The 25,110-nt window shown below is 55.7% G+C and overlaps 2 protein-coding genes across 10 annotated transcripts in view; one reads left to right on the top strand and one right to left on the bottom strand.

Moving 5' to 3' along the window:
- The window catches only part of MINK1 (misshapen like kinase 1), a 53,633-nt gene extending 37,812 nt beyond the window's left edge, over positions 1-15,821 (top strand). For 2 of the 9 annotated variants that reach the window (XM_035134504.2, XM_035134503.2), the window contains 15 exons: positions 647-808; positions 1,014-1,126; positions 1,895-1,983; positions 2,824-2,847; positions 4,244-4,416; positions 5,115-5,229; positions 6,212-6,358; positions 7,682-7,793; positions 8,565-8,723; positions 8,840-8,983; positions 9,771-9,905; positions 10,314-10,414; positions 10,734-11,136; positions 12,648-12,787; positions 14,124-15,821. In XM_035134504.2, the coding sequence (XP_034990395.2) occupies positions 647-808; positions 1,014-1,126; positions 1,895-1,983; positions 2,824-2,847; positions 4,244-4,416; positions 5,115-5,229; positions 6,212-6,358; positions 7,682-7,793; positions 8,565-8,723; positions 8,840-8,983; positions 9,771-9,905; positions 10,314-10,414; positions 10,734-11,136; positions 12,648-12,787; positions 14,124-14,207 (2,101 nt within the window). In that variant the 3' untranslated portion in view covers positions 14,208-15,821. The remainder of the gene's footprint in view (positions 1-646; positions 809-1,013; positions 1,127-1,894; positions 1,984-2,823; positions 2,848-4,243; positions 4,417-5,114; positions 5,230-6,211; positions 6,359-7,681; positions 7,794-8,564; positions 8,724-8,839; positions 8,984-9,770; positions 9,906-10,313; positions 10,415-10,733; positions 11,137-12,647; positions 12,788-14,123) is intronic. The other 7 variants (XM_035134508.2, XM_035134507.2, XM_035134510.2 and 4 more) reach the window with 5 other exon arrangements.
- Positions 15,822-19,673: 3,852 nt separating this feature from the next.
- On the bottom strand, positions 19,674-25,015 carry LOC118095777 (platelet glycoprotein Ib alpha chain). Its single transcript, XM_035137011.2, has 2 exons — positions 24,866-25,015; positions 19,674-21,953 (listed from the first exon to the last, which is right to left on the bottom strand). The coding sequence occupies exons 1-2, from the start codon at positions 24,977-24,979 to the stop codon at positions 19,674-19,676; spliced, it is 2,394 nt and encodes a 797-aa protein (XP_034992902.2). The 5' UTR covers positions 24,980-25,015.
- Between the last annotated feature and the right edge of the window lie 95 nt (positions 25,016-25,110).

Genomic DNA, 25,110 nt, shown 5'->3' with positions numbered 1-25,110 from the left:
CTGGGGAAGCCCAGCCAGATGGGCGGGGTATAAATAAATAATAAGTTGTTATTACTATTATTATTATTATTATTATTATTATTATTGGAAAGATGGAATCTGCAATAAACTATAAGAAACGGATTGAAACATTCTGAACCATTAACGTCGCTTTAAATAGCTGGACAGGGTTTGCCTAACGCAAAATGTGTTTCGCAGGCACCAAAAGGAGTCCCGTGCAGATTCTTTTCTGCCTGATGTCAATAGGCAGGGAGTTCCGGAGTGCAAGTGGGATTCATTAGGCTGCTCTTTCTGCACATCCATGGTTTTAGGGGTTTTTTTTGTGTGTTTTTTTTTGCTTTATGTAGGTATGCAGTTTTGTGTAAAGTCCTTTTGAATTTTCTTTATGCCCAAAAAAAGACAAGCGAGGCCAACACATAATAGCAAAATAACGGTCCCTTGGGGGCCAGCTCTCTCCCACCACCGAACCCCTCCATGTCCTGCAAGCGATGGATCTATATTATCCTGAACTCCTCTTTGGGAGGGTTGCCAAGATGGAGGAAAGCTCCGCCTGACCCACGGCTGCCCTAGGGCTCCGGAGGGGTGCAGCAGCAGCACAACCCCCCCCTGCCCCCTTGACGTGCTTGTGTGCTCCTCCCCTCCACAGGCCCCGTAGCAAGTCTGCCTGGCACATCCACATGCAGAGCCGGCTGGAGAGGGGCCCCCGGTGGGGAGGCCCTTCGCCAGCCCCTCCTCCTCCTGCCCCCCCGCAGCCCGCCCGCCGGACCCCACCCCGGGACCCTCTGGCCCCCGTGCCAAACGCCAGTAGGTAATGACAGAGCCGGCTTGCTGGCCAGCGGGGCTTCCTCTGCGGTGCGCTCTCTCTCTCTCTCTCTGCGCGGTGACGGGTTCTCTTCTGCTGCTGCTGCTGGAGGTGCTGGGACAAAGCCTTGCGGAACAAGGGTGTGTGTGGAGTGAGTGGGGGGCTGGGGAGGTGGCCTAAACTCAGTGGGGTGCCCTCTTTTCCCCCACAGCAACCCCGACCTCCGGAGGAGCGACCCAGGCTGGGAGAGGGCGGACAGTATGCTGCAGTCTGGCACAGGCAACCTGCCTCAGGCTGGCTCTCTGGAGCGCAACCGCATAGGAGGTGAGGGGGCGGCCGGATCTGGGGTGACCTAGGGGAGGGGAGGGGGACGCACAGTTCCCTGGGCATTGCTCCTTGGCATTGCAGGAAGCTGCCTTCTGCGGTGTCGTCCGCACTGGCTGGCAGCAGTGGTTCTCCCGGGTGTCTGGCAGGGGGACATTCCCAGCACCCCCAGACGCTTTGTCCATCTGACAAAGTGAGCAGTGGCTCGCTAGGATTTCAAGCAGGAAATCAAAAGAGTTGCAGGGTTGGAAAGGACCCCAGCGGTCATCTAGCCCAGGGGTTGGTAAGGTTTGCCTTGCCTGCAGCAGAGATCCCTCCGTGGGCCGGATCACACGCCCGCGCCCGCAATTTCCGGCATATGCACAGACGCAATTTCCAACACCACGAAAGCGAGTACCCGCACCGCGCTGCACTAAGTGGGCAGCTCAGTTCAGGGGCGTTTTCGTGGGCTGGTTAAACGACCGCCGTGGGCCGCTTGTGCCCCATGGGCCTTAGGTTGCAGACCCCTGATCTAGCCCAAACCCCTGGCACACGGGAATCTCTCGCAGCCGTACCTGAAGAGGCCGGCAGGGATTGAACCTGAGACCCTCTCCTTTCATGGCAGATGCTCCCCTGACAGTGTGGAATAGGTAGCAACCCTCCAGCCCGCTGAACAGATTTGGTTCCTCACTCCTGCCTAAGCCCTACATGTTCAGTTTGGGGGGGGTGTTTCACAACGTCTGTGCCTTTTGGGGTCTCTCTGACGCCTCTTCCGCTGTGCTCCTCCAGCCCCCCTGAAACTGGACAGCTCTCCGATCCTGCCGCCAGGGAACAAGCCCAAGGGGGATGACCACCGGTCCCGGCCTGGCCGGCCAGCCGTGAGTACTCTCTGAGGAAGGGAGGAGGCCCGTTGCCCCTTCTGCGTCCATCTTCCCTCTCCCCACCACTCTCGACTGAGGAGTCCACCCAGAGGGGGACCCCTGGGCTCCGCCATAAAATCATGGAACTGTATGTTTGCAAGGGACCCCCGAGGGCCATCCAGCCTAACCCCCCTGCAATGCAGGAATCACAGCTCAAGAACCCAACCTCTGTTTTTAAATCCTCCCAACGTTTAGTTGGAATCCTGGCAAGTTCTCCCAGTGCACCCAGGGCGGGGGGGAGATGGGATGTTGCGCTGCAGCCCCGTTTTGTAGGGAGGAGAGGGTCACGGGGGAAACCTGGGGAGGGGGAAAGGAAGTGGGGGGAGAGAGAGGAAGCACACCTTTAGCTTTTGGGCAAAGGGAACAGGTAATCTCTTGGGCCGCTTCTCTATGGACGGCTCTTAATGTGTGGCCTTCCTTGCATGCTCTGCCTTGAAAGGGTTTTAAACGGAATTTGGAGCTTTCTTTACCCCCCCCCTTTTTCCTCTGGGGAAGGGCATGACTGGAGGGTGAGGGTGTGTGTGAGGGTGTGTGTGTGTGTGTGTTCTCAAATCCTACCCTCTGACCCATAGCCCAGCCTGGCCATTTCCCTCCCCTGGATATCTCCTTCTCTTCCTCTTTCTCTCACTCTCACTCTCTTCCTCCCTTTGCCCTGAAACTTACAAGCGATCAGGGGGAGGTGGCTGGGGTGTTGACCCACAAAGGCTGGGGGAATCTACCTGGTGGGGAGCGGCCTAACTTCTATGCCCTTTTTCTCTTCCTCTTCCTTCCCTCTTTCCCTCCTTCTGCACGACTCAGAGTTATAAGCGGGCAATTGGAGAGGTCAGTACCCCCCCACGTCCTCCGTCTCTCTCTCCTGCCCCTAAACCATTATGCCCTGCTTCCGCATTGTGAGATCATGAAGTCTTCCCTGATCCCCCTTCCTCCGTGGACATCACCCCCCCTGCATCTTTACCTCCCCCCCCCCCGGACCTTTCCCAGTCCCCCTTGCTGCTTTTGCTCACAGCTTCTGGCTTGGTTGGGGCCTAGAGGAGAACGGACTGGCAGGCAGTGCAGCTAATCGGCCACTGTTCTGTTTATATTTATTTATTTATGCCATTTATATAGATTCCCCACCCCACCCCGCTTCATTGAATTTTTTCAGCCCCAGGGCAGGGAAGCAAACTCACAAAACTGATGAAGTGTGCATGCACACGAAAGCTCATACCAAAATAAAAACTTAGTTGGTCTTTAAGGTGCTACTGAAGGAATTTTTTTATTTTGTCACAAAACTGAAACAGAGAAAAGCGATGCGCAAAAACCTACAGAATCATGTTAACAGGACCTGTAAACAACTGAGCACAGAGATGAAATGGGAAATCGTATTTCCAATTCAACGCATTTCGGGCCTTGAGCTCAGCAGGGCTGCCGAGTGGAATTGCTGGCCTCCACCCCCCTCTCCTCCTTCCCAGCTGGCTCAGGCCCCATTTGGGGGTCACCAGCCTCACCCCACGGATGGAGCACCCCACGTTTTGCTTGAGCACATGTTTGATTAGGCGTCTCTCACATGACATGTGCCCAAGAACCCAATAAACTTTGCTTTCTCCCCCCACTTTTTCCCTTTAAAAGAGAAGAAAAATATTTGGTTATTCAAATTGAAAGTTTACAGTCACATATCCAGCATACAACATAAAAACAAGATTCCAAGGAATCTCTTGGACTTCCCTCCTCCCCTTTGTGGACCCCTGCTGTCAGTCATTTCCTCCTGCGTATTTTATGATAATCCAAATCTCTTACATCTCCATTGTGTCCAAAATTCACCATTAAACTACAAGTGATATTCCAGTCCTGCTTACGATTTTAACTGTTTACAATGGTCTTTAAGATAAGCTGTAAAATTTCCCCATTCCTTATTAAAAAGGTTGAGCAGACCAAAAAAGAGGTAGGGTAGGGGATCGATAGGTGTGGTTTTAGTGGGGGCCAGGAGAGGTTGGCACTGGCTTCTTGCTATGCCTCTCCCAAACTGCCCACTGAGCAGTCTTCCTGGTGGGGTGGGGGCTCCATTGCAGGCAGGCCAACCCCCATGCAAGCTTGCTTGGTGGTGTTCCCACCTGCTGTCTCTATCTATCTATCTATCATCTATCTATCTATCTATCTATCTATCTATCTATCTCCCCCTCCCTCCTTCCTCCTTTGCCCTCCCGTGGCACCCGTGACCCCCTTCCTCTCCTCTCCGCAGAACTTTGTGTTGCCCAAGGATCGCCTGGAGGAGGCAGCCCCCAAGCCCCTCAAGAAGGCCATGGACTACTCCTCCTCCAGCGAGGAGATGGACTCAAGCGAGGAGGAAGAGGAGGAGGAGGAGGAAGGAGAAGGGGAGCGCTCCGAGCCCACGGCGGACACTCCGGGGACCAGGTGAGGCGAGGGGCTGTGGACACGCCGGCGCTTTTTGGGAGTGCCTGGGCGCACGCAAGGAGCTTAGGGGAGCCCCGTTGGTGGCAGGAGGGTCAGGACCAAAGGGGAAAGGGAGCCCCCAAGCAGGGCCTGTGTCCAGGGGCAGCGCTCTTCCTCCTCGTGAGTCTCCCCAAGGGCCTTTCAGAGCACCTGCTGGATCAGCCCATTGGCCCACCCAGGCCAGCATCCTGTTCCCACAGCCAGGTGCCCATTATGGGAAACCCGCAGGCAGGATCCAAGCGCAGGAGCTGCTCTCCTCCCTCTTGTGGCTTCCGGCACCCTGCATTCAGAACCATCGCGGCTTCCATCCATGGAAGCCAAGCCGAGCCATCTCCTCCATGAATCAGTCTGATGTGTCTCCGAGTTGTTGGCCCTCACTGCCTCCTGCAGCAGGGAGTTCCATAGTTTAACTCTGTTCAGTGTGAAGGACTTTTTTTATATTCAGTTTCATTGGACCCTCACAGGTTCTAGTGTTATGGGGGGGGGGGACACTTTCCTTTGTCCTCTTCCCTTTCTTCCAAGGGCAGAGCCTGATGGTGCACCCCCGCTTTGTGGTCTCTGGGCGGGGAGGAGGGGGCGGCAGGGTTAGTGTGGCCTCTGTCCCCCTCGGGCTGCTTCCGTGTGCCTTCTGACCTCTCCCCTCTCCCTACCTGGGGCAGAGACGGCGACACAGACTCCGTGAGCACCATGGTGGTGCATGATGTGGAGGATCTGACGGGCGGCAGTGGCGGTTCAGAGAGCTCCTATGGCGAGGGCACCATGCTGGTGCAGCGGGTGAGAACCACGCTTCGCAGCCTCCGGCCTGTGTGTGTGTGTGTGTGTGTGTGTGTGTGTGTGTGTGTGTGTGTAGGGGTGATCTCTCCCCTGGCCTCTCCCTCTTCTGGCTGGGAGGTGCAGGAACTGCTTCCTGGGGGTACGAAAGTCCTAAAACCATTTAGCCCAACCCCTTGCAATGCAGGAATCTCAGCTAAAGCATCCATGACAGACGACCCCCCAACCTCTGCTTAAAAACCGTCAATGAAGAGAGTCCACTGCCTTCCGAGGTCATGGAATTGTAGAGCTGGAAGGGGACCAGTGCTTTCTTCTGGGGGGGGCACAGGGGGGCGCATACCCCTAAACATTTTGTGAATCTAAGTTTGGCCTCATTGAGGGGCAGTATGAGTAGGAAAAGGAGAGTACCCTTAAACATATAATTTTTTAGGGGGGGAAGCACTGGAAGGGACTCCTTTGATCCTGCATTGCTGGGGGCTGGGCTAGATGACCCTTGGCACCCTCCCTTCCAACTTCAATTCTATGAAAAGGCCTCCCTGCAGGAGGGCGGCGTCCACTTTGGGTCCTGAAGCTTTTCCATTTATTCCTTTGTTACGTGCCCTAAGGCCCCAGGGCAAGGGCGCAGCATTAAAGCACAATATTTAAAACGGATTGAGGCCATAAGAATGAGGTAGGTCCTGAAACATTACGCCTCAGGTGTCAAAAACTAGGGCAAAGAGGTGCGTCTGCAGCTGGTCTCCACCACAGTGGAGGGTTAGATGCTTGCGGGATGATGGTGAGGATGATGTAAAGGGGGGCTCAGCACTTCAAACAAGACACCCAAGTCTGCACCTACTGGGCCTGTGTGTGTGTGTGTGTGTGTGTGTGTGTGTGTGTCGTATTCTGAGCACCGTGGGGGCTGCAAGACCCCACCACCGATGGGGCTGGAGGGCTCCATTTCTCCGTCCCTGCTGACTTGACACCCCTCCTCGCCTCCCTCTCCCAGACACCCGAGGAGGAGCGGGGCCTCCTGCACAGCGACAGCAACGGCTACACCAACCTGCCGGACGTGGTCCAGCCCAGCCACTCGCCCACCGAGGCCAAGAGCAGCAGCAACGGCTCATCCTCACCGGCCAAGGACACGGCCACCGACGTGAGTTTGGGGAAGAGGGAGGAAGGCTTGCTCCAGGCCTCCCCCTTTCTCCTTTGGCCTGCAGTGACAGAGCGAGGGGGAGAAGCCATCGCCCGCCAGCCTGAGGATTGGTGCCACAGGGCATTTTGTCTGCTCCTGCTGCAGTGCCTTTGCTGTTAGCGAGCAAGTGAGGGTAGCTTGGGAGGAAGGTCTCCGGGAGCAGAGTCTGGCCTCTGTCTCGACATCACCAGCCCTTAAGAACCGAAGGAGAGCCTCGCTGGATGCGCTGCCTTTTCCCAAACAGATGCCCCCATGGGAAACCAACAAGCAGGATCCGAGCACAAGAGCATCTCTCCCCTCCTGCTGTTTCCAGGGATGCAGAAGCATTGCTACCTCCCACTGCGGAGGGCAGGGCAGAGCCATCCTAGCTAGCCATCAATAGATCAGGTGGCGCTGTGCCCTAAACCACTGGGCCTCTTGGGCTTGCCGATCGGAAGGTCGGCAGTTCGAATCCCCATGGCGGGGTGAGCTCCCGTTGCTCTGTCCCAGCTCCTGCTTTCAAACCTAGCAGTTCGAAAGCATGCCGGTGCAAGTAGATAAATAGGTACTGCTCCGGCGGGAAGGTAAACGGCGTTTCTGTGTGCTCTGGCTTCCAGCATGGTGTCCTGTTGTGCCAGAAGTGGTTTAGTCATCATGCTGGCCATAAGCTATCTGCGAACAAATGCCGGCTCCCTCGGCCTGAAAGCAAGATGAGCACCGCAACCCCATAGTCGCCTTTGACTAGACTTAACCATCCAGGCGTCCTTTACCTTTTACCTCCTCCTCCTCCTCCTTGAATCTACCCAGTCCTCTTTTAAAGCCAACTGGGTTGCTGGCCATCGCTGCCTCCTGCAGCAGGGAGTTCCGTAGCAGAACTCAGCAGTGCCTGAGCGCTTCCAGGCAGGACTTAAGCAGAAGGAGGTGGTGGCAGTTCTGGTTCTTTTAAAAAAATTGTTCAATGCAAGATTTTACCATTCTTGGGATACTCATGGCAATTATTCCAAATCAGGTTTGTGCAGAATCACAAACGGCTTGTAGCTAGTTTTTTGAAAACGTAAGCAGTAGTTGCAATAAAACGTGAGATTCTGCAAACCGTAACCTTTTATCCAAAGCGGGCAGGGAAAGAAAGTACAGGGAGTTAAAGCCAATTAAATAAACCATGCATGGTCCTTGGGCATTTGGGCTTGTTGGGGCAGTGCAGGGGCCTGGCATTGGAACCCTCCCTCCTGCAGGCATTGGATATTATCGCCCCCTAACCTGCTTCTGTCTCTCTCTCACTGCACCCCCCTCCCCCCTCAATTGCAGTACCAGTCAAGGGGGCTGGTCAAGGCTCCCGGGAAGAGCTCCTTCACAATGTTTGTGGACTTGGGCATCTACCACAGCTCGCCTGGAGGGGGCGACACCATCCCCATCACTGGTGAGACCTTGCAGGGAGGGTAGATGGGGAGGGGAGGAGAGGGGTGTCCCTTGGCCTGCTTCCTCCTGCACGAGAGCCTGTGCTGCACAGACTTGTCATTAAAAAAAAACCAGACAGATCCATGTTGCAGGCCAAGAAATTTTTATTTCAAACAATACCCATAGTCAGTGGAGCGGGACACTTCAAACAATGGCAAAAAAAAAATGTTTCTAGATTTATCTGGCGGGGGAAGAAACCAAGGATTAAGTATAAATTACTACAGTTGCAAAAGAAAGACGTGGATTTTCCCTGCCGCATTTGAAATTATATTATGAAGCGTCCTCTCCCTGCTGGCTGCGGGAGTGGATAACTTTTAAAAATGCAGCTATTTTGGACCTTGAGTGTCATGGCAACAGATTTGGATGGCATGCATATTTATGGCATGAGAAGACCAAAGTGAATAAAGGGTTTTTGAATCATTGGGTAAGAAAATCAATTTATGGAAGGTCCCAGGTTCAGTCCCCAAAGGCAGCATTTCCAGGTAGGGCAAGTCCTCATGTAAAATCGTAGCGTTGGAAGTCACCCCAGGGGTCATCTAGCCCAACCCGCTGCAGTGCAAAAAGCGCAGCTCAAAAATCCATGGCGGACAGCCGCCAAGGCTCTCTTGAGAAGAGGCCACCGCCTTCCAGCGAAGGAGACCCTCAGGCAGCTCCGCTCCACCCACCCCCCACCCCCTGGAGCAAACCAGGAAGGCTTGACCTGTGTGATTTCTTTCTCTTTCCACCCGCAAAGCGTTTGACCCGGGGCGGCTGGAGCAGCTGCAGCTGGAGGCGCGGAAGGGCTCTGTGGTCAATGTGAACCCCACCAACACGCGGCCCCACAGCGACACCCCCGAGATCCGCAAGTACAAGAAGCGCTTCAACTCGGAGATCCTGTGTGCCGCCCTCTGGGGTGAGAAGGCAGGGACCGGGTGGGGAGGGAGGGAGGGCAGGTGGGCCAGGGCACGGCTGCCCCTCCCAATCCCCCTGGCCTCTCCCTCACCCTCTGCCTTGGTGCCCACCCTCTAGGGGTCAACTTGCTGGTGGGGACCGAGAACGGACTGATGCTCCTGGACCGGAGCGGGCAAGGGAAGGTCTACACCCTCATCAACCGGCGCCGCTTCCAGCAGATGGACGTCCTGGAAGGGCTCAACCTCCTGACCACCATCTCGGGTGAGGACCGGCCTTGGCCTACTAGGGCCTCCCCATAAGTCCCCCCCCACAGCCCTGTAATTCTTTATATAGGTGCACACAGCAAGGTTCAGGGAGGAAAAGAGGAAAAGCCTGGAGCCCCCGAGGGAGAAGGGGGGCACAGGATGTCAGAGGGACACTGCGGAGGGTGCACCCCAGGGGGAAAAGGGACTGGAGTCTGACTGGGGAGAGGGGGCCAGTGATTTGTGGGGAGCTGCACCGGCCAGCAGGCTGGAGTCGGAGGCAGGAGAAGCTTCAGAGCTGGAGAGGGGAGCACAAGATGGGGCGGAAAAAGAGGAAGAAGAGGCAGGTCCAGCAAGGGAAGGGGCCAGGGGCTTCCTCCCCCCACCCAGCTCCTTCCCCCCTGTCTCCTGGAACCAGGAGGGGAATGAAAAGGGAGGAGCAGAGGAAGTTTCCACGCAGGCGCAGTCTCTGGCTGCGTGTGTTGCGGGGAAATTCATTTAATGGTGGCAACTGCTCTGTAGCTCCCAGACCTAGGAAAGAGCTGTGGAAGCGACTCGTCAGTGCTAACTTTGGCAATAACGACTGGACTCTCTGCCATGGGCATCCCTTCGGCTGCCTAGCGCCTTGAGACGGAAGCACAGCCCTGCCCAAGGAGAGGGCTCTGGAGTTGCAGGCCACAGGCATCTCTTCCACACACATCCTGCAGGCAACCCCGCCCCCCCCACCAGACACCCCTTCCCCCTTTTTCCTCCCCTGACCTGTGAATAAAGGATCCCTACTTCTCTCCACCCCCCCCCCCTTTTAGGGAAGAGGAACAAGCTCCGCGTCTACTACCTCTCCTGGCTGCGGAACAAAATTTTGCACAACGACCCTGAAGTGGAGAAGAAGCAAGGCTGGACCACCGTGGGGGACATGGAGGGCTGTGTCCACTACCGTGTGGGTAAGTAAGTGGAGTGCAGGTCCCGGGCTGAGCAGTCGGGGCAAGGAGTCCCATTGACAATTCAGCCCAGAAGCCTTCTGCCCCGGAAAGAATTAAATTTGGCCAAAGCCAGCAATTATGGCAATGTTGATGCCTCAATGAGTAGCCCATGTGAAGGATCCGAGCACAAGAGTAACACTCTCTCCTCCTGCAATTCCCAGTTACCAGGATCCTGGTTGGCGGCCAACCCTGCCTCCAGTGGGAGGGAGTTCCACAGTCCAACGATCCATCTCTCATGGCCAAACCCGCCCTGTCATTCTTGATTGAACCCAGCATGGAGAGCCCTTTGAGCCTGCCCCAGATTACGATGGGAAGGTTTGGGGTCCAGCCCTAACACACACACCCCGGCTTCCTGTTTCTTTCCCTCAGTGAAATACGAGCGGATCAAGTTCCTGGTCATTGCACTCAAGAACTCAGTGGAAGTCTATGCCTGGGCACCCAAGCCCTACCACAAATTCATGGCCTTCAAGGTACTGGGGAGGCTGGAATTGGGGGCTCCCTGGGGGAGAAGTGAATCTTTGGGGCTCTGCTGGACACCCTGAAATCTGCACGGCAGGGCCCCTGATTTTCAGCGTGGGTTTTGATAGCAGCGGGAGCCTCACAAAAGTGTGGCTTGGCTGGAAGGATCAGGGGAGAGGGGACTGATTTGGCGACTGGCAGGAGAGCGTCTGAGTTGCTGAGTTGGATGGGGCACCGAGGGGCCATCTAGCCCAGCCCCTGGGTGCAATGGTGACCGCTGAAGAACCCCTGACAGGTGCAGCATCCACCCCATTCTGCTGTGTTTTCCAGTCTTTTGCTGACTTGCCTCACCGGCCGCTGCTGGTGGAGCTGACGGTGGAGGAGGGCCAGCGGCTCAAAGTGATCTACGGATCCTGCGCCGGCTTCCACGCCATCGACGTGGACTCAGGAAACAACTACGACATCTATATACCAGTACATGTAAGTCTGGCCAGCGGGCGGAAGGGAGGAGCGGGCCGTGGGGGTGGTTGGGGGTGCCTCATTCAAGCCTTCCTTCTCCTGCTGCTGCCCCAGATCCAGTCGCAGGTCACCCCCCATGCCATCATCTTCCTGTCCAACACCGAAGGGATGGAGATGCTCCTTTGCTATGAGGACGAGGGCGTTTACGTCAACACCTACGGGCGCATCATCAAGGACGTCGTGCTGCAGTGGGGGGAGATGCCTACCTCCGTTGGTAAGCCTGGAGCAGCAGGGGGCGCTCGGGGAGGGGGGCTGCAGTCTAGACGCTGAGGAGGCTGCTATGCAACAGGGGGAGTGTTGCAGCTCTATGCACCTTTCCTTGCCGAATGTCCCAAGTTCAGTCTCCACCAGCAGCAGCCTCGCAGAATCATGGAATTGTAGCACTGGAAGGGACCCCCAAGAGTCATCTAGTCCAGCCCCCTGCCATTAAAGAACGGCAGCTGAAGCATCCCTGACAGATGGCCATCCAACGTCTGCTTAAAAACCTCCAAGGTATCAGGAGTCCCCAAACTCCCAAAGGCCTTTGAGCCATTGTCGAACAGCTCTTACTGTCAGAATTTTTTCCCTGGTGCTTAGTCAGAATCTCTTTTCTTGTAACTTGAAGCCATGGGTTCGAGTCCTGCCCTCCGGAGCAGGAGAAAACAAGCTTCTTCCATCGTGTCACCTCTCATTCTTCTCTTCACCAGGCTCAATATCCCCAATTCCCCAGGTGGGGCGGTGAAATACTCCTGGCCTGAATCCCACCCACCCCCCACAGAGTCATTGCTGCCAGTCAGCGTTGACATTTCCCAGCAGCTTATTATTCGTTTGCCTCCTGCCCTTCCTGCCAAAGGAATCCCAGGATTGTGCAAACATCAGAACACCCAGAAACCATGCCGTATGTTGAAAGACGAATCTGGGCAGTAGATCAATATTGTTGTTGTTTAGTCGTTTAGTCGTGTCCGACTCTTCGTGACCCCATGGACCAGAGCACGCCAGGCACTCCTCTTGTCTTGCACTGCCTCCCGCAGTTTGGTCAGACTCATGTTCGTAGCTTCAAGAACACTTTCCAGCCATCTCGTCCTCTGTCGTCCCCTTCTCCTAGTGCCCTCAATCTTTCCCAACATCAGGGTCTTTTCCAGGGAGTCTTCTCTTCTCATGAGGTGGCCAAAGTCTTGGAGCCTCAGCTTCACGATCTGTCCTTCCAGGGAGCACTCAGGGCTGATTTCCTTCAGAATGGATAGATTTGATCTTCTAGCAGTCCATGGGACTCTCAAGAGTCTCCTCCAGCACCAGAATTCAAAAGCATCAATTCTTCGGCGATCAGCCTTCTTGATGGTCCAGCTCTCACTTCCATACATCACTACTGGGAAAACCATAGCTCAATATATAAAAGCAATAATGTGACTGACTGCTGCGTTTTGGACCCGTTTCTGAGTCATCTTCAAGGGCAGCCCCATGCAGAGTGTGTTTCAGTACTCTAATCTGGAAGCTGCCAGAGGGTGGTGGCCGTGTCACTTGCGCCCCAAAGGGGCTGCAGCTGGCAGAACAGCCAGAGCTGGGCAGAGGCTCTCCTAGCCCCCCAGGGCATCCTGTGACAGAGTTGAATTCAGGACTCATTGCTGAGCTGCAGCCGCTTCCTGTCTTCCTTGTGGGCTTGGGACACACACACAGAGAGAGAGAGAGAGAGAGAGCGCTCAATGAGGAAGACTCACGTGTCCCCCTTTCTCTCCTCCTGCCCCTCAGCTTACATCTGCTCCAATCAGATCATGGGTTGGGGCGAGAAAGCCATTGAGATCCGCTCGGTAGAGACGGGGCACCTGGACGGAGTCTTCATGCACAAGCGGGCACAGCGCCTGAAGTTCCTGTGCGAGCGCAACGACAAGGTGGGTGCGAATTGCGCCTCCGGGATCGAGCCCCGCCAGGCTCCACTTGAGCAGAGAGCTGGGGACCGTGGTGCAGGGCGTGTGTGGCGTGTGTTTTATTGTCTCAAGGCACAACTGCGCCACCCCAGCTGGCTCTACATTTACTGCTGCCTGGAGAGGAGGGGGCGCTCTCCCCCTGACAATCTCCTCTTCCTCTTTGCTGCATCAGTCAGGGTTCTGGATCAGGCCCAAGGACTACCTTTCTTGATAAGGGAGGGTCTGTCTTGGGAGTCCTGGTGCTTGCCTGTGCCTTTGAAGGCCGGATCCGGCACGACGGTGGAGGGCTTACTTTCATTTGCAAGCAAAGAAGTGGATAGCTATTTATTTCATTTCATAATGTTCTTACACCGCTGCATATCCCATATTTTTCCGTGTATAAGACGCCCCCATGTATAAGACCTTGGGGGACCCCACATTTAGAAAATGGGCATATGCACTATCCATGTATAAGACGCCCCCAGATTTTTAACCTTATTTTAAAGTAAAAAAAAACCCTAGTCTTATACATGGAAAAGTACAGTGTGTGTTTGTGTGTTTGTGTGTGTATCAAGAACAACCTCAAATCACTTTACAAAAAAAAGATAAGAAGAATTAACAGCAAGAATTTAAGCTGTAGGCTAAAAGCAGGTCAGAACTCGCATTGAACATCTGGGCGGACTTATCTAAACAAAAATGCTTTTAGCAGGTACCAAGAAAGAGTACTGCTTGAGATCCATAGGCAGGGAGTTCCAAAGTGTAGGTGCTGCCACAGCAAAAGATCAATTTCTTTCCCAATGTGGAGCAGGTGGCAGGCAGGTGTAACAGTGCCAGTTCCCTTGATAGAAGCGGACCCCTTGAGGGCGGGGCTTGGGGCAGTGGGCCAGAGCGCCTTTCCCATTGGAGGTGGGGGGGCAATGCCATTGCATCGTTTGGGTAAAGCAGAGGTCTGAGTGAAGTGGAAGGCAGAGGTTTGGTCATGGGGGGGTCAAGAGATGGGAGAGCACTTTGGCAGCGGGGGGCAGGACCCCCGGAGAGTTGAATTTGCAGCAGCTGCTCCTGGCCCAGACCGGTGGAGAATGCAGGCATCCGCCCCACAGCCTGTAAGCAGTAGTGGGGTGGAGGTCCGCTTTCTCCACTAATCTGGAGACACCCCCATCTTCCTTGACCTCCCATCCCATCGGAGCCAGCTAGCATGGCCACTGGGAGGGCCACTGCTTGACTGCAGAGGAATGGGGGGGGGAGTGATTCCTGACCCCCATTGACTGCCTGCTGTTTAGCCAGGCTCTTCCTTCACGTCCTCCTTCCTCCCTCCCTGCAGGTGTTCTTCGCCTCCGTCCGCTCCGGGGGCAGCAGCCAGGTCTACTTCATGACCCTGAACAGGAACTGCATCATGAACTGGTGAGGGCAGGGGGGGCTCGCCCCATCCCACCCCTCCTGCTTGCCCCACTCCATGGCAGGAGGGGGGGGGGAGAAGGAGGAGGAGGATCTCGTCAGATGCCCTGCTTGAGCTCAACAACGGCCCAGAGAAGACCATCCGGTGAAAGCGAAAGCGATGCCTTGGCGGTTCATTTCTCAGTCCCGCCCTCCCCTCCTCTCGGCTGCCCTTTGGGGGCCTCTGCGTCCCCATTTAACTCTTCTGTTTCTGATAGGAAAGAAGCCGGGTGCTTGGCTGGGGTGGGGTGGGGGTCCGGTGGTCCTAAGGAGGACAGCCCCCCCCCCTTGCTGCATCCACATCCCTGAAGAAATGCCTGTTGTGGTCCCACTTCAGGGCAGCTGGGGAGGGGCCTGGAGAGCGACGCCTAAATGACTCCCCCTCCTCATCCCAGAATTCAACAGTATTTCAGTGTCCCCAAGAGGATGAGGGGGGGGGCGCCTCTGGGGCAGGGTTTTATTATCAAAGCCAAATCATGTAAATAAAAGCAGCTGGGAGTCCCGTCCACCCCCCTCCCACCCACTTTCCTATCTTCCAGTCAGAGGAGGAAGGAAAGCTGCAACTCCCCACAGCTTATGGGGACAGGGTGTTGGGAGCAGCTGGGATCCACTTTTGCGGGGGGGGGGAGAGAGAGAGAGAGAGAAGAAGAGGAGGAAGTGTGGGTGTTCTCCCATTCTGAGCCATTTCCCCCATGTCCCTTGCAGGCAGACCTCTTGGCTTTGTGAAACTCCCCCCACCCCACCCCCAAAAAAGTAATCTTGCAGCACGTGCCAGGCACCTCCACCTGCTGGCTTCCTCTCTCACACTCTCTCTCATATCCGCGGGGAAGTTATAAGGGGCTGAGAATGAGGTTGCCCTCATCCTGGCTCACCAGGGGGGCAAAATCGCTGGCGCCTCCCTCCTGACCCGCCACCCAGACCGGCCATGGGACGCGTGTTGGATGTATATCGGAATTCTCTCCCGCCCCCCAGCCACCCATGGGGGGAGCTGTGTATATTTTGCTTTAAATATTCCTTTTGTAATGGCAATTAAGTAATTAACTAACAAAGCACTTTAACTGGGCCCACCTAATCAGGGTGGTTAGTGGATTGGGAAGGGGGAGCAGGAAGCTGGGGGGGGCTTGGCAGTGTCTTCCCCCCACCCCAAACCCTGCAAGGCCTCAGCCAGGCAGCTTTTTCCTTCCCAGGGTGCTGCAGGGGAGACAGGAGGTGAAGTTGGCTTCTTCCCTAAGCAGAAGCAAACAGCCTGTCTTTGCTGGGCCACCCCTGTCTCGCTCCCTCTCTTGATTCCTCACTGGGTTTGGGGCTTCCCATGGGGGGCGCTGACGACCAGAGGCGGGGGCCTCAAGGCCAGATCCCTTTGCGCAACCCTCTCCCCGCCCCCCTTCCTTGGGCAACTTTGGTTTCTTGTGTATTTTTGCTTGCGTTTGTATATAACCCTCCCGGACCCCCACGTGGGTGAAGGGAGCTGCCCCACCCCACCCCACCCTGCCCTCCAGCAATCAGCGGTGGCCTTGGGATGATGATGATGATGATGATGATGAAGACGACATCTGTTTAATAAAAGAACCAAAATCTGTGAGTCCTCCTTGTGTGGCTGCCTCTCTTTTCCCAGGGCGCCCCGATCTATCTATCCTCGTGCCCAGTAGGAATCTGGAAGCGGCCTCTTCAGGCAAAGATGGTTCCCTCTGCCCTTCTCTGTTGCTCTTGCTCCCTCCTTTTCCAGTCCTTCCATCCCATGCGTGTCCTTGCGACAGAACAGACCAGCCCCGTGCGAAGGGGGCCACAAACTTGATATGAGTCAGCAGTGGGATGCAGCAGCTAAAAAAGCCAATGCAATTCTGGGCTGCATCAATAGGAGTATAGCATCTAGATCAAGGGAAGTAATAGTACCACTGTATTCCGCTCTGGTCAGACCTCACCTGGAGTACTGTGTCCAGTTCTGGGCACCACAGTTCAAGAAGGAGACTGACAAGCTGGAACATGTCCAGAGGAGGGCAACCAAAATGGTCAGAGGCCTGGAAACGATGCCTTATGAGGAACAGCTTAGGGAGCTGGGTATGTTTAGCCTGGAGAAGAGAAGGTTAAGGGGTGATATGATAGCCATGTTCAAATATATAAAAGGATGCCATTTAGAGGAGGGAGAAAGGTTGTTTTCTGCTGCTCCAGAGAAGCGGACACGGAGCAATGGATTCAAACTACAAGAAAGAAGATTCCACCTAAACATTAGGAAGAACTTCCTGACAGTAAGAGCTGTTCGGCAGTGGAATTTGCTGCCAAGGAGTGTGGTGGAGTCTCCTTCTTTGGAGGTCTTTAAGCAGAGGCTTGACAGCCATCTGTCAGGAATGCTTTGGTGGTGTTTCCTGCTTGGCAGGGGGTTGGACTGGATGGCCCTTGTGGTCTCTTCCAATTATTCTATGAATCTATGAAGGAGAATGCTGTTCCATCTACCGCCATTTCTCTAAGCCGGTCTTTCATGCAGCACACAGTTTAAATGTGGAACTCTCTTCGGCAGGAGGTGCTGACGGCCACATTCTGGGGTGGCTTGGGGGGGGGAGCATTAGACCAATTCGGGCAGGAGGAGAGGGCAGCCGGTGGCTACGAGCCAGGACGGCTGTGCTGTGCCTGCAAAGACAGAAGCAGCAAGACTCCTGAATATCAGTTTCCGGAAACCATAGGTTTCCTGTGAATTGCTGGGAGAAGCAGGGCCAGCTGCCTTCCCCTAATCTGGGATCAAGGCAACTTGCTCCTTTCCCTGGCAGACCCCACTAAACTCACTAAGACACAGGGACTCTGAGACCAAGGCCCTCTTCATTTCCCTGTGAGTTACCTTGTAAGTTACTCAGAGAGTAAGGGCAGCCCATGCTCCCCGTCTCTCCCAGATCTCAGAAGAGCATCCTGGCCTCTTGGCTCTGATCCTAAACTCCCATTAGCAGGAACTCCAAGCGTCTGGGCATGTGGTGGATCCTAAAAACCCCAAGGTTGGCAATTGCACACACACACACACACACACACTGGTGGTCAAATTGGGAAACTTTATTCAAAATAACCATAGTAGTGGACAAGCAGGCAGGTCAGAGCAGGACACTAAACACACCAGAGCTCTGTGGTTCCAAAACTAGGCCAATTATCCTTGCCTATGCACAAGACCAGAGGAATTGTGCTTTACTCACAAGGAAGCAGCGAGGGTGGTCAGCGCCATAGAAAGTCTGGTCTGGGTCCCTGGTGGTGGAACAACCATGCAAGGGCAGCTCAGCTTTTATAGAAGCCTCTCCCTTCTGGAAGGAATGACCCCGGCTCTTTCTGACCAGCGAGATCCGGAGTCCAGTTGCTCAGGTCCAGAACGTCTCTCAGATCTGGGCAGCTCAAGGACCCCTCTTAATTTTTTGTATTGCATTTGAAGAGGCTGGGAAGGAAGGTAAGCGACTGGCAGGCTTAGAGGAATGGGGGGGGGGGAATCAGGGCCTTTCTTCCTTAAAATCCTTTATCCTCCTCCTGCAAAACCTTTGCTGTTCCTTCCAGCCTCGCAGGGCCTCCTGCAACGTTGCAGGTGCCACAAATATAACTGGAGACCGTTATATATATATTGTTAAGCACCTTCATAGATATATATATATAGGTGCTTAACGAGGGGAGGGAAAGAAGAGGAGGCCCCTCCCCACCCACTGTGACGTGGGGGGATCATGCCTCAATGTGGGGTGCAGGCCAGATGAGTCTGGCAATGACCTCTGTCCGGCCCCTGCCCAGAGGGCAGGATCTGAAGCAATGGGTTCAAATGGCAAGGAGATTCCAACGCAACTTTAGGAAGAACTTCCTGGCAGTGCCATTTGGCGGTGGCACAGAAGGTGGCGAGCTCTGCTTTGTTGGGGTTTTTTAAACATGTTGGGTGGCCCCCTGCCAGAGATGTTTTAGTTGTGTGGTTCCTGCATCGAACAAGATGACTTTTGGGGGTACCTTCCAGTTCTATGATTTCCCCACACTCTGTTGCCAAGGGAAATCTCCCCCAGGGGGTAACAAAGCAAACCCTTTCAGCCTCTCTCACAACTTTTGCAGCACATTCCTGCTCCTTCCAAGTAATCCCATCCCCCCCCCTACTATCTAGTCTTGTTCAAGAAGTGGGCCAGACCCCGCTAAAAGGCACTGGTTAATTCTCAAATGGTCAGCGGCCACTGGGTTTATAGAATCCTAGAATTGTTGAGCTGGAAGTGGCCACAAGAGTCATCTAGTCCAACCCCCCCCCCCTGCAATGCAGGAACCTTTTTTACCCCAATGTGGGACTCAAACCCATAACTGAGATCTCGTGCTCTGAGATTGGGTTTCGCAGAGAGGCATCCGAAGCAGTGGGAGTGAATTCCTCTGACCCATTTTTTCAGCTGCAAGCTAGACGTTTATAAAAATAATGCATCGCCTGGATTGATAAAGTAGCTAGAGAAATGTTTTTCTCCCACTGGGACTCATGGTCGTGCCCTGAAACTGAATGCTGGAAGCTGCTGGGCAGATAAAACAAAATCCTTCTTCACGCACTGCAGAGTTAAGCTATGGAACTCCCTGCCACTGGTGGCAGGGAAGGCCACCAACCTGGATGGCTTTAAAAGAGGACGGGACAAATTCATGGAGGAGGAGAGGGCAGCCGGACAATAATGCTTCTGAATCCCAGTTGCTGGGAACGCCAGGAGGGGAGAGGGGTTGTTATACTCAAATCCTGCTTGCTAGTTTCCCATACTGGGCATCAGGTTGGCAACTGTGAGAGCAGGATGCTGGACTTGCTGGGCCCCCTTTGGCCTGACCCAGCAAGGCTCTCCTTAGGTTCAAACTCTGATTTTGTCCCTCCCTTTTTAGTACATACCTGTATGTTCGCATGTGCTTAGAAAAAAATTATTAGTACTTACTCAAAAATATACATCAGTAGTTCATACTCATTACAAAGCTTTTTTTATATAAAACGCTGAAATAAAACAGCTATCTAATCTATAAAAAAGGCAAAAATAATAAAGGAAAAGAAGAGAGACCGAACGAGAGAGGAAAGCAAGAGAAGGAGGAGAGAGAAGAGATGAAAGGAGAAGAATATGAAAGGATTTCTGGTTCTCTGTCCTGCTGCTAAATGCGGTATCCACTCATAAAAATCCAGCCATTCTGTCTTCTGGAAACCAGTTTTTATTTTCAATCTTCAAGTCCTGATATTACGAGTTCATTTCCTTTTTTTCCATGCAAAAAGACCTTGCCTCTAAATGGAACGGTCTCCCTCCGGAGGTTGCGGACTCTCCTTCCTTGGAGGTTTTTAAGACGGTTGGGTGTTCATCTGTCATTGATGCTCTAGCAGAGATTCCTGCATTGCCAGGGGTTGGACTTGATGACCCTCGGGGGTCCCTTCCGATTCTACAATTCTCCAATTCATCCCTGCGCTAGTTGCAGGGGGTCCATTGGCCCTTGGACCTCCCTACAAAGTGGCGGTGCCCTGCTTCACCCGCACAGCCCCAATGGCGTCTTGCCCGCGATCCAAGCTATAGGAAGAGGGTGCCCGGCCTCGCCTGCGTTGCCAGGGCCACTTTTGCGTTGGCCCCGGCAGGCTGACGAAGAGCCAACTGACGTAGCGGGAGGGGGCGGCCTCAAACACCTTGCAGACGCGGTAGGTGCGTGACATGGCGAGAGGACTCTGCGCTTCGAGCCCCTCCAGCTGCCACCCTCTGGGAGCGCCCTTCTGCAGCTGGCGGTACTTGACCAGCCGGGGCCCCGGCCCACCTCGCAGGGTTGGGCGCTGCCAGCTGGCATACAGCCACACCAACCAACACAGCAGAGCCAGGGTGGGCAGCAGCGCCAGTGCCAGGCAGGCAACGTAGAGGACCAGGCGCACCAGGCAACAGTGGGCAGCCAGCCTGCCAGCCCAGGTCTTGGGAGACCACTGCCAACTCCGCTGCGGGGCTGTGGCGGGCAGCAGGGAGCAGTGGCAAGGGGCGGCCGGCGCAGCAGGAGGAGGGCAGCGACTGGGAGCAGGGGCTGAAGTGCTGAGAGGTGGCAGAGCTGGCAAGGCCGTGGCACTTGGCAGAGGATAGGGCGCGGCAGCCATTGCCGTCGGAAGGGGTGCGGGTTGGAGAGTTGCTGGGGGCAGCATGCGACTTGTGGAAGGGACTGGGTCCAGGGTGGAGGTGAGAACAGGACCGGGAAGGTTTTTTGGAGTCGTAGGGGGGACACTGGGAGATGGTGCCGTGGTGCTGGGCGCAAGGGTGGCAATGCTCGTGGTTGGAGCAGCGGTGGAGGGTGTGCTGCGGACACTCGTGGTTGGAGCAGCGGTGGAGGGTGTGCTGCGGACACTCGTGGTCGGAGCAGCGGTGGAGGGTGTGGTGCGGACACTCGTGGTCGGAGGAGCGGTGGAAGGTGTGGTGCGGACACTCGTGGTCGGAGGAGCGGTGGAAGGCGTGGTGCGGACACTCGTGGTCGGAGGAGCGGTGGAAGGTGTGGTGCGGACACTCGTGGTCGGAGGAGCGGTGGAAGGTGTGGTGCGGACACTCGTGGTCGGAGGAGCGGTGGAAGGTGTGGTGCGGACACTCGTGGTCGGAGGAGCGGTGGAGGGTGTGGTGCGGACACTCGTGGTCGGAGGAGCGGTGGAGGGTGTGGTGCGGACACTTGTGGTCGGAGGAGCGGTGGAGGGTGTGGTGCGGACACTCGTGGTCGGAGGAGCGGTAGAGGGTGTGGTGCGGACACTTGTGGTCGGAGGAGCAGTGGAAGGTGTGGTGCGGACACTCGTGGAGGGCAGTGTCGTGTGGATAATGGCGTGGGGCTCAGTGGATAATGGCGTGGTGCTCTCCCCCCAGGTGCCCTCTTCGCCCCCGTCGCTGTCTCCCGCGGGCCCCTCGCAGTGCGCCTGGAAGTGCATGACGGGGCGCCCCTTCTCGGAAGCGGGCGCCTGGCACTCCACGCTCTCGGGCTTGTTCTCGGTGATCTCCTTCCCGGGACCTTGCACGCGAGTATACACGCTGGTCTCGTACTCCAGGATGTAGTCGCGCAGGTAGACCAGCTCGCAGTCGCACACCCAGGGGTTCTCCGCCAGGTACAGGTAGGCGAAGTAGTTCTCCTCGGGGAAGAAGCCGTCGGGCACCCTCTTCAGCCGGTTCCTCTCCAGGCGCAGAATCTCGAGGTTGCCTAGCCCGGCCAGCAGCTCTCGGGGCAGCTCCTCCAGCTGGTTGTCGGCCAGGTCCACGTCCTTCAGCTTCTCCAGCCCCTCGAAGGCTCCTTCGGGCAGATCCTGGATCCCGTTGCCCTGCAGCTCCAGATCGTCCAGGGCGCGCAGGGCTCGCAATCCCCCCGCCGGTAGCTGCGAGAGCGCGTTGTGCGCCAGGGCCAGGCGCCTCAGCGCGGGCATCCCCTGCAAGCTGGGCAGGCTCTTCAGGCCGTTGACTGACAGGTCGAGCTGCTGGAGGCCGGGCAGCGAGGCGCCGCCGGTGTCCAGGGCGGTCAGGCTGTTGTTGGACAGGTCGAGCTCCACCAAAGCGCTCAGGTGCTGGAAGGAGGCCAGCGAGACGCGGCTCAGGCGGTTGGAGCCCAGCAGCAAGATGCCCGTGTCCTTGGGCAGCCCGGCGGGGACGCTGCTCAGCCCCATCCCCACGCAGCTCACCTGGAGCAGGTCCTTGATCTTGTTCATCTCGGACTCGCAGGGGGGCGCGGCGTCCGGGGCTCCGGCTACGAGGGTCGCCAGAAGGACGCTCAGGGCGCACGGCAGCATCTCTGGGGAGGCGGGGAGAGAGGAAGGCATTCAGTCACATAGAAGCCAACTCTAGGGGGCCGCCATGGGTGCTGCTTGGTCACCCAGAATAATATAATTGTGGGGGCCGGGCAGTGCACCCAGAAAGTCAGGGAGCAAGGCTGGCAGGCGGCGGTGGTCCGGCCTCCAAGAGAGAAACAGTTCAGCTCCGCCCTCCGCATCCAGCCATCGAGGCGCCCTTTTCGTGGGGGGCTCGGACACAGGCAGAAAGAAGGGCGCCTCGCGGAGAAGGGTGCGTCGCTGGCCGCAGAGAGAAGGGGGAAGAGGAGCTGCCACCGCTGGCCGCTGCAACACGGACATGCGATGCCCACAGGCACATGGCTGCCCACGGCGCGTGTGACATCGCGCACACGACTTGCAGGCATGTGCAGGTGACGTCACACGTCTGCGTTACGAGGGCGCGCACCCACGATCCTGAGGATGAGAGGGGACCCCTGTTCAGTCCCTTCTGGGATGTCAGGGGGAAAGGGCGCAGCGATGGCGCGTCTGGTGAGCTTGAGCGCGTCGCGTCGCCTCGAGGCTGGAACAGGCCGAGCAAGGAACAAGGTTGTCTCTGAGCACGTGCAGAATACTGTTCCTTCTCCTTGGGACGCCAAGCCAGCAGAGTTTCTGCTTTACGTCTGCATGCTGAGAGAGGCGTGCGTTCCTCCCTGACCCTTTCTTTGGGGGGGGGGGTGCCTCTGGGGCTTCCATCCTGCAAGCAGCTGCAGAAGCATCGCTGCCGTGTCCTCCGCCCAGCCTGTACCCAGGACTTGGGTCCCGAGGGGCAGGCCAGGGGGGGGGAGGGCCTCTGACGTCAGAGCAGGGGTAGCAGGCGTCTTATGAGCCCCCACCCCAGCCAACTGCATTCTGTTTCAGAGGTGGTTTTCCAACAGGCAATGGAGGGAACTATATTCCATCACACCACGGAACTTTGTAGGGACCCCCAAGGGGCATCTAGTCTAGCCCCCTGCTATGCAGCCAAACATTTCTGCAAGCGATTCTGAGTTAGGGTGGTTTGTTTGTCGCTCTTTCTCTCACACCACACGCACACTTTCCTTTGGGCTGATGCTGTTCGCCAGACTGGATGAAACCTCAAATGTCCAGATGCGCCCCAAATGACAATTCGGTTGGATTTTGACCCTCCAAACAGAAACCCCAAGGGAAATGGCTTTGAGGTGCCTCTCGGGGGCGATCCAGAAACACAGGCTGGCCTCGTGGGGAGGCGGGGGGGGGAGTCTTCAGGCTCCGGGTCTTACCTCTGAATTCCAATGGGAAGCCCCAGGAAGCTTGAAACCCAACAGCCAGAGAAGGGGGAATCCCTGCCCTGGGACTAGGGGGGGGGAGCGAGCCTCCTCTTCTGGCGAGGAGAGACAACGCTGGGTTTAAGGAATCTCTTCTGCCACTTGTGCCCCTCCTCCAGCTCTTGCTGGACTACAACTCCCATCATCCCTGACCATTGGCCACGCTGCCTGCTGGCCTTGGAGGTTGGGTGCCCATCTGTCAAGGATGCTTTAGTTAGTTCAAGTTCTTGCATCGCAGGGGGTTGGACTAGATGACCCTTGGGTACATTCCAGCGCCTTATTTCTGCAGTTGTTATGTTACTTAAAGTCATTTTTAGTTATATTGTGTTTTGATGCTGCAGCCCGTCCTGGGACCTTAGGATGAAGGTTGGGTAATCAATCAATTAATCAATCCTGACTGCAGAACACACAAGCACCCCATTTTCCAGGGTGCGCGCCACAAGCTTTCTCACCACAGCTAAGAACATGGTTTCCCCTTCTCGTTCCAGCCTGGCGAAAAATTCTGTTGCACCCAAAAACTTACCCACTGCTTTTGCGGGGGGTTGGCAAGAGCAGGCCGTGTGGTCTGCCAGCAGAACTCCCTCCCCCCTGCAAAAAATAAAAAATAAATGTCTTCCATACACCCCAAATCTTACCTTCCTCCTGTGCTTCTCCCGGCCACACTCAAGACTTGCTCGCTCGCTGGCACCCTAACTCGAACCCACAGCCCAGTCTCCTGCGCCCTGAGCAGCGGAAGACCCTCTGTGGTTTCCTGAGCCCACACTGCCCGCCCGCCCCCTTCAGCGCCCTCCCCAAGCAAAAGACAAGACTGGAACTTTCCTTAGGAGAGGAACTGAACCGAAGTCTGCCAGCGTCAGATTATCGTGCCCTGCTGTGGTCGCCTCGCCTCAAAAAGGGTTCCCAGCAACTGGGGTTTAGTGTGGCAGCGGCTGTCCTGCGGAACTCCCTGCCTCTTGAGATCCAGCAGGCGCCTCCCCTGCATTTTCAGCACCTGCTAACAACAGACTAGCCTGCCCCCAGTCCAGTCCCTTAGAAAATTGAGGCGAGTGTAAAATAGTTTCAACACCTTAACCCGGGCATCCCGGGCCCTCCAGATGTTGTGGGACTACAATTCCCATCATCCCTGACCATTGGTCCTGTTAGCTAGTGATGATGGGCGTCGTAGTCCCAAAAGATCTGGAGGGCCGAGTTTGAGGATGCGCGGGTTAAGGTATCTTTTAAAGCGCTGCCGTTAATTCTCTCTCTCGATTTCCTCGTTTTATCTCTTTTTGGGAACCTCTCCGAGGCTCCTTTTCTTCTACTACAACCAAGCGGCGTATATAGGTTTTATGGGACGGATAAAGTAAGAAATGAACGAGGCAGCAGCAGCAGCAGCAGCAACCCCGCTCCCGCCTCCTGGCTCCCAGCAACCGGGGTTCAAAATTATTCCACTGCAAACAAGAAAAGACACGCGCTTCTGCTAAGAATCCAGAGACGGGAGAAATAGCATTGTTAAAAGATTGTTTTCTGCTGCTCCAAAGAAGCGGACACGGAGCAATGGATTCAAACTTCAAGAAAGAAGATTCCACCTAAACATTAGGAAGAACTTACTGACAGTAAGAGCTGTTCGACAGTGGAATTTGCTACCAAGGAGTGTGGTGGAGTCTCCTTCTTTGGAGGTCTAAGATTTATCCGAGAAGGTCTTTGATTTCCCGAACGAGGCATAGTAATCCCATGAGTTTATCATCACTGATGCAGCGAAACACAACACTTCCTGTTGCCCAGGGGGGACACCCAGGGGAATGTGGCTCCAGCCAGGAGGACTTCCTGTCACACCTGGTCTGGAGGCTCCTCCC

The sequence above is a fragment of the Zootoca vivipara genome, chromosome 13 (genome assembly GCF_963506605.1).
Source record: "Zootoca vivipara chromosome 13, rZooViv1.1, whole genome shotgun sequence".
In the NCBI taxonomy this organism is placed as follows: Eukaryota; Metazoa; Chordata; class Lepidosauria; order Squamata; family Lacertidae; genus Zootoca; species Zootoca vivipara.
This window is presented reverse-complemented; position numbering and strand designations above follow the sequence as displayed.

What these genes read in the sequence shown, in the direction of transcription:
- LOC118095777 (XM_035137011.2), bottom strand. Translation starts at nt 24,979, where the DNA reads ATGCCTCGTTCGGGAAATCAAAGACCTTCTCGGATAAATCTTAGACCT. An exon ending in TCGAACAGCTCTTACTGTCA is followed by an intron (nt 21,954 to 24,865) that starts GTAAGTTCTTCC and finishes GCCTCCCCAGAG; the next exon opens with ATGCTGCCGTGCGCCCTGAG.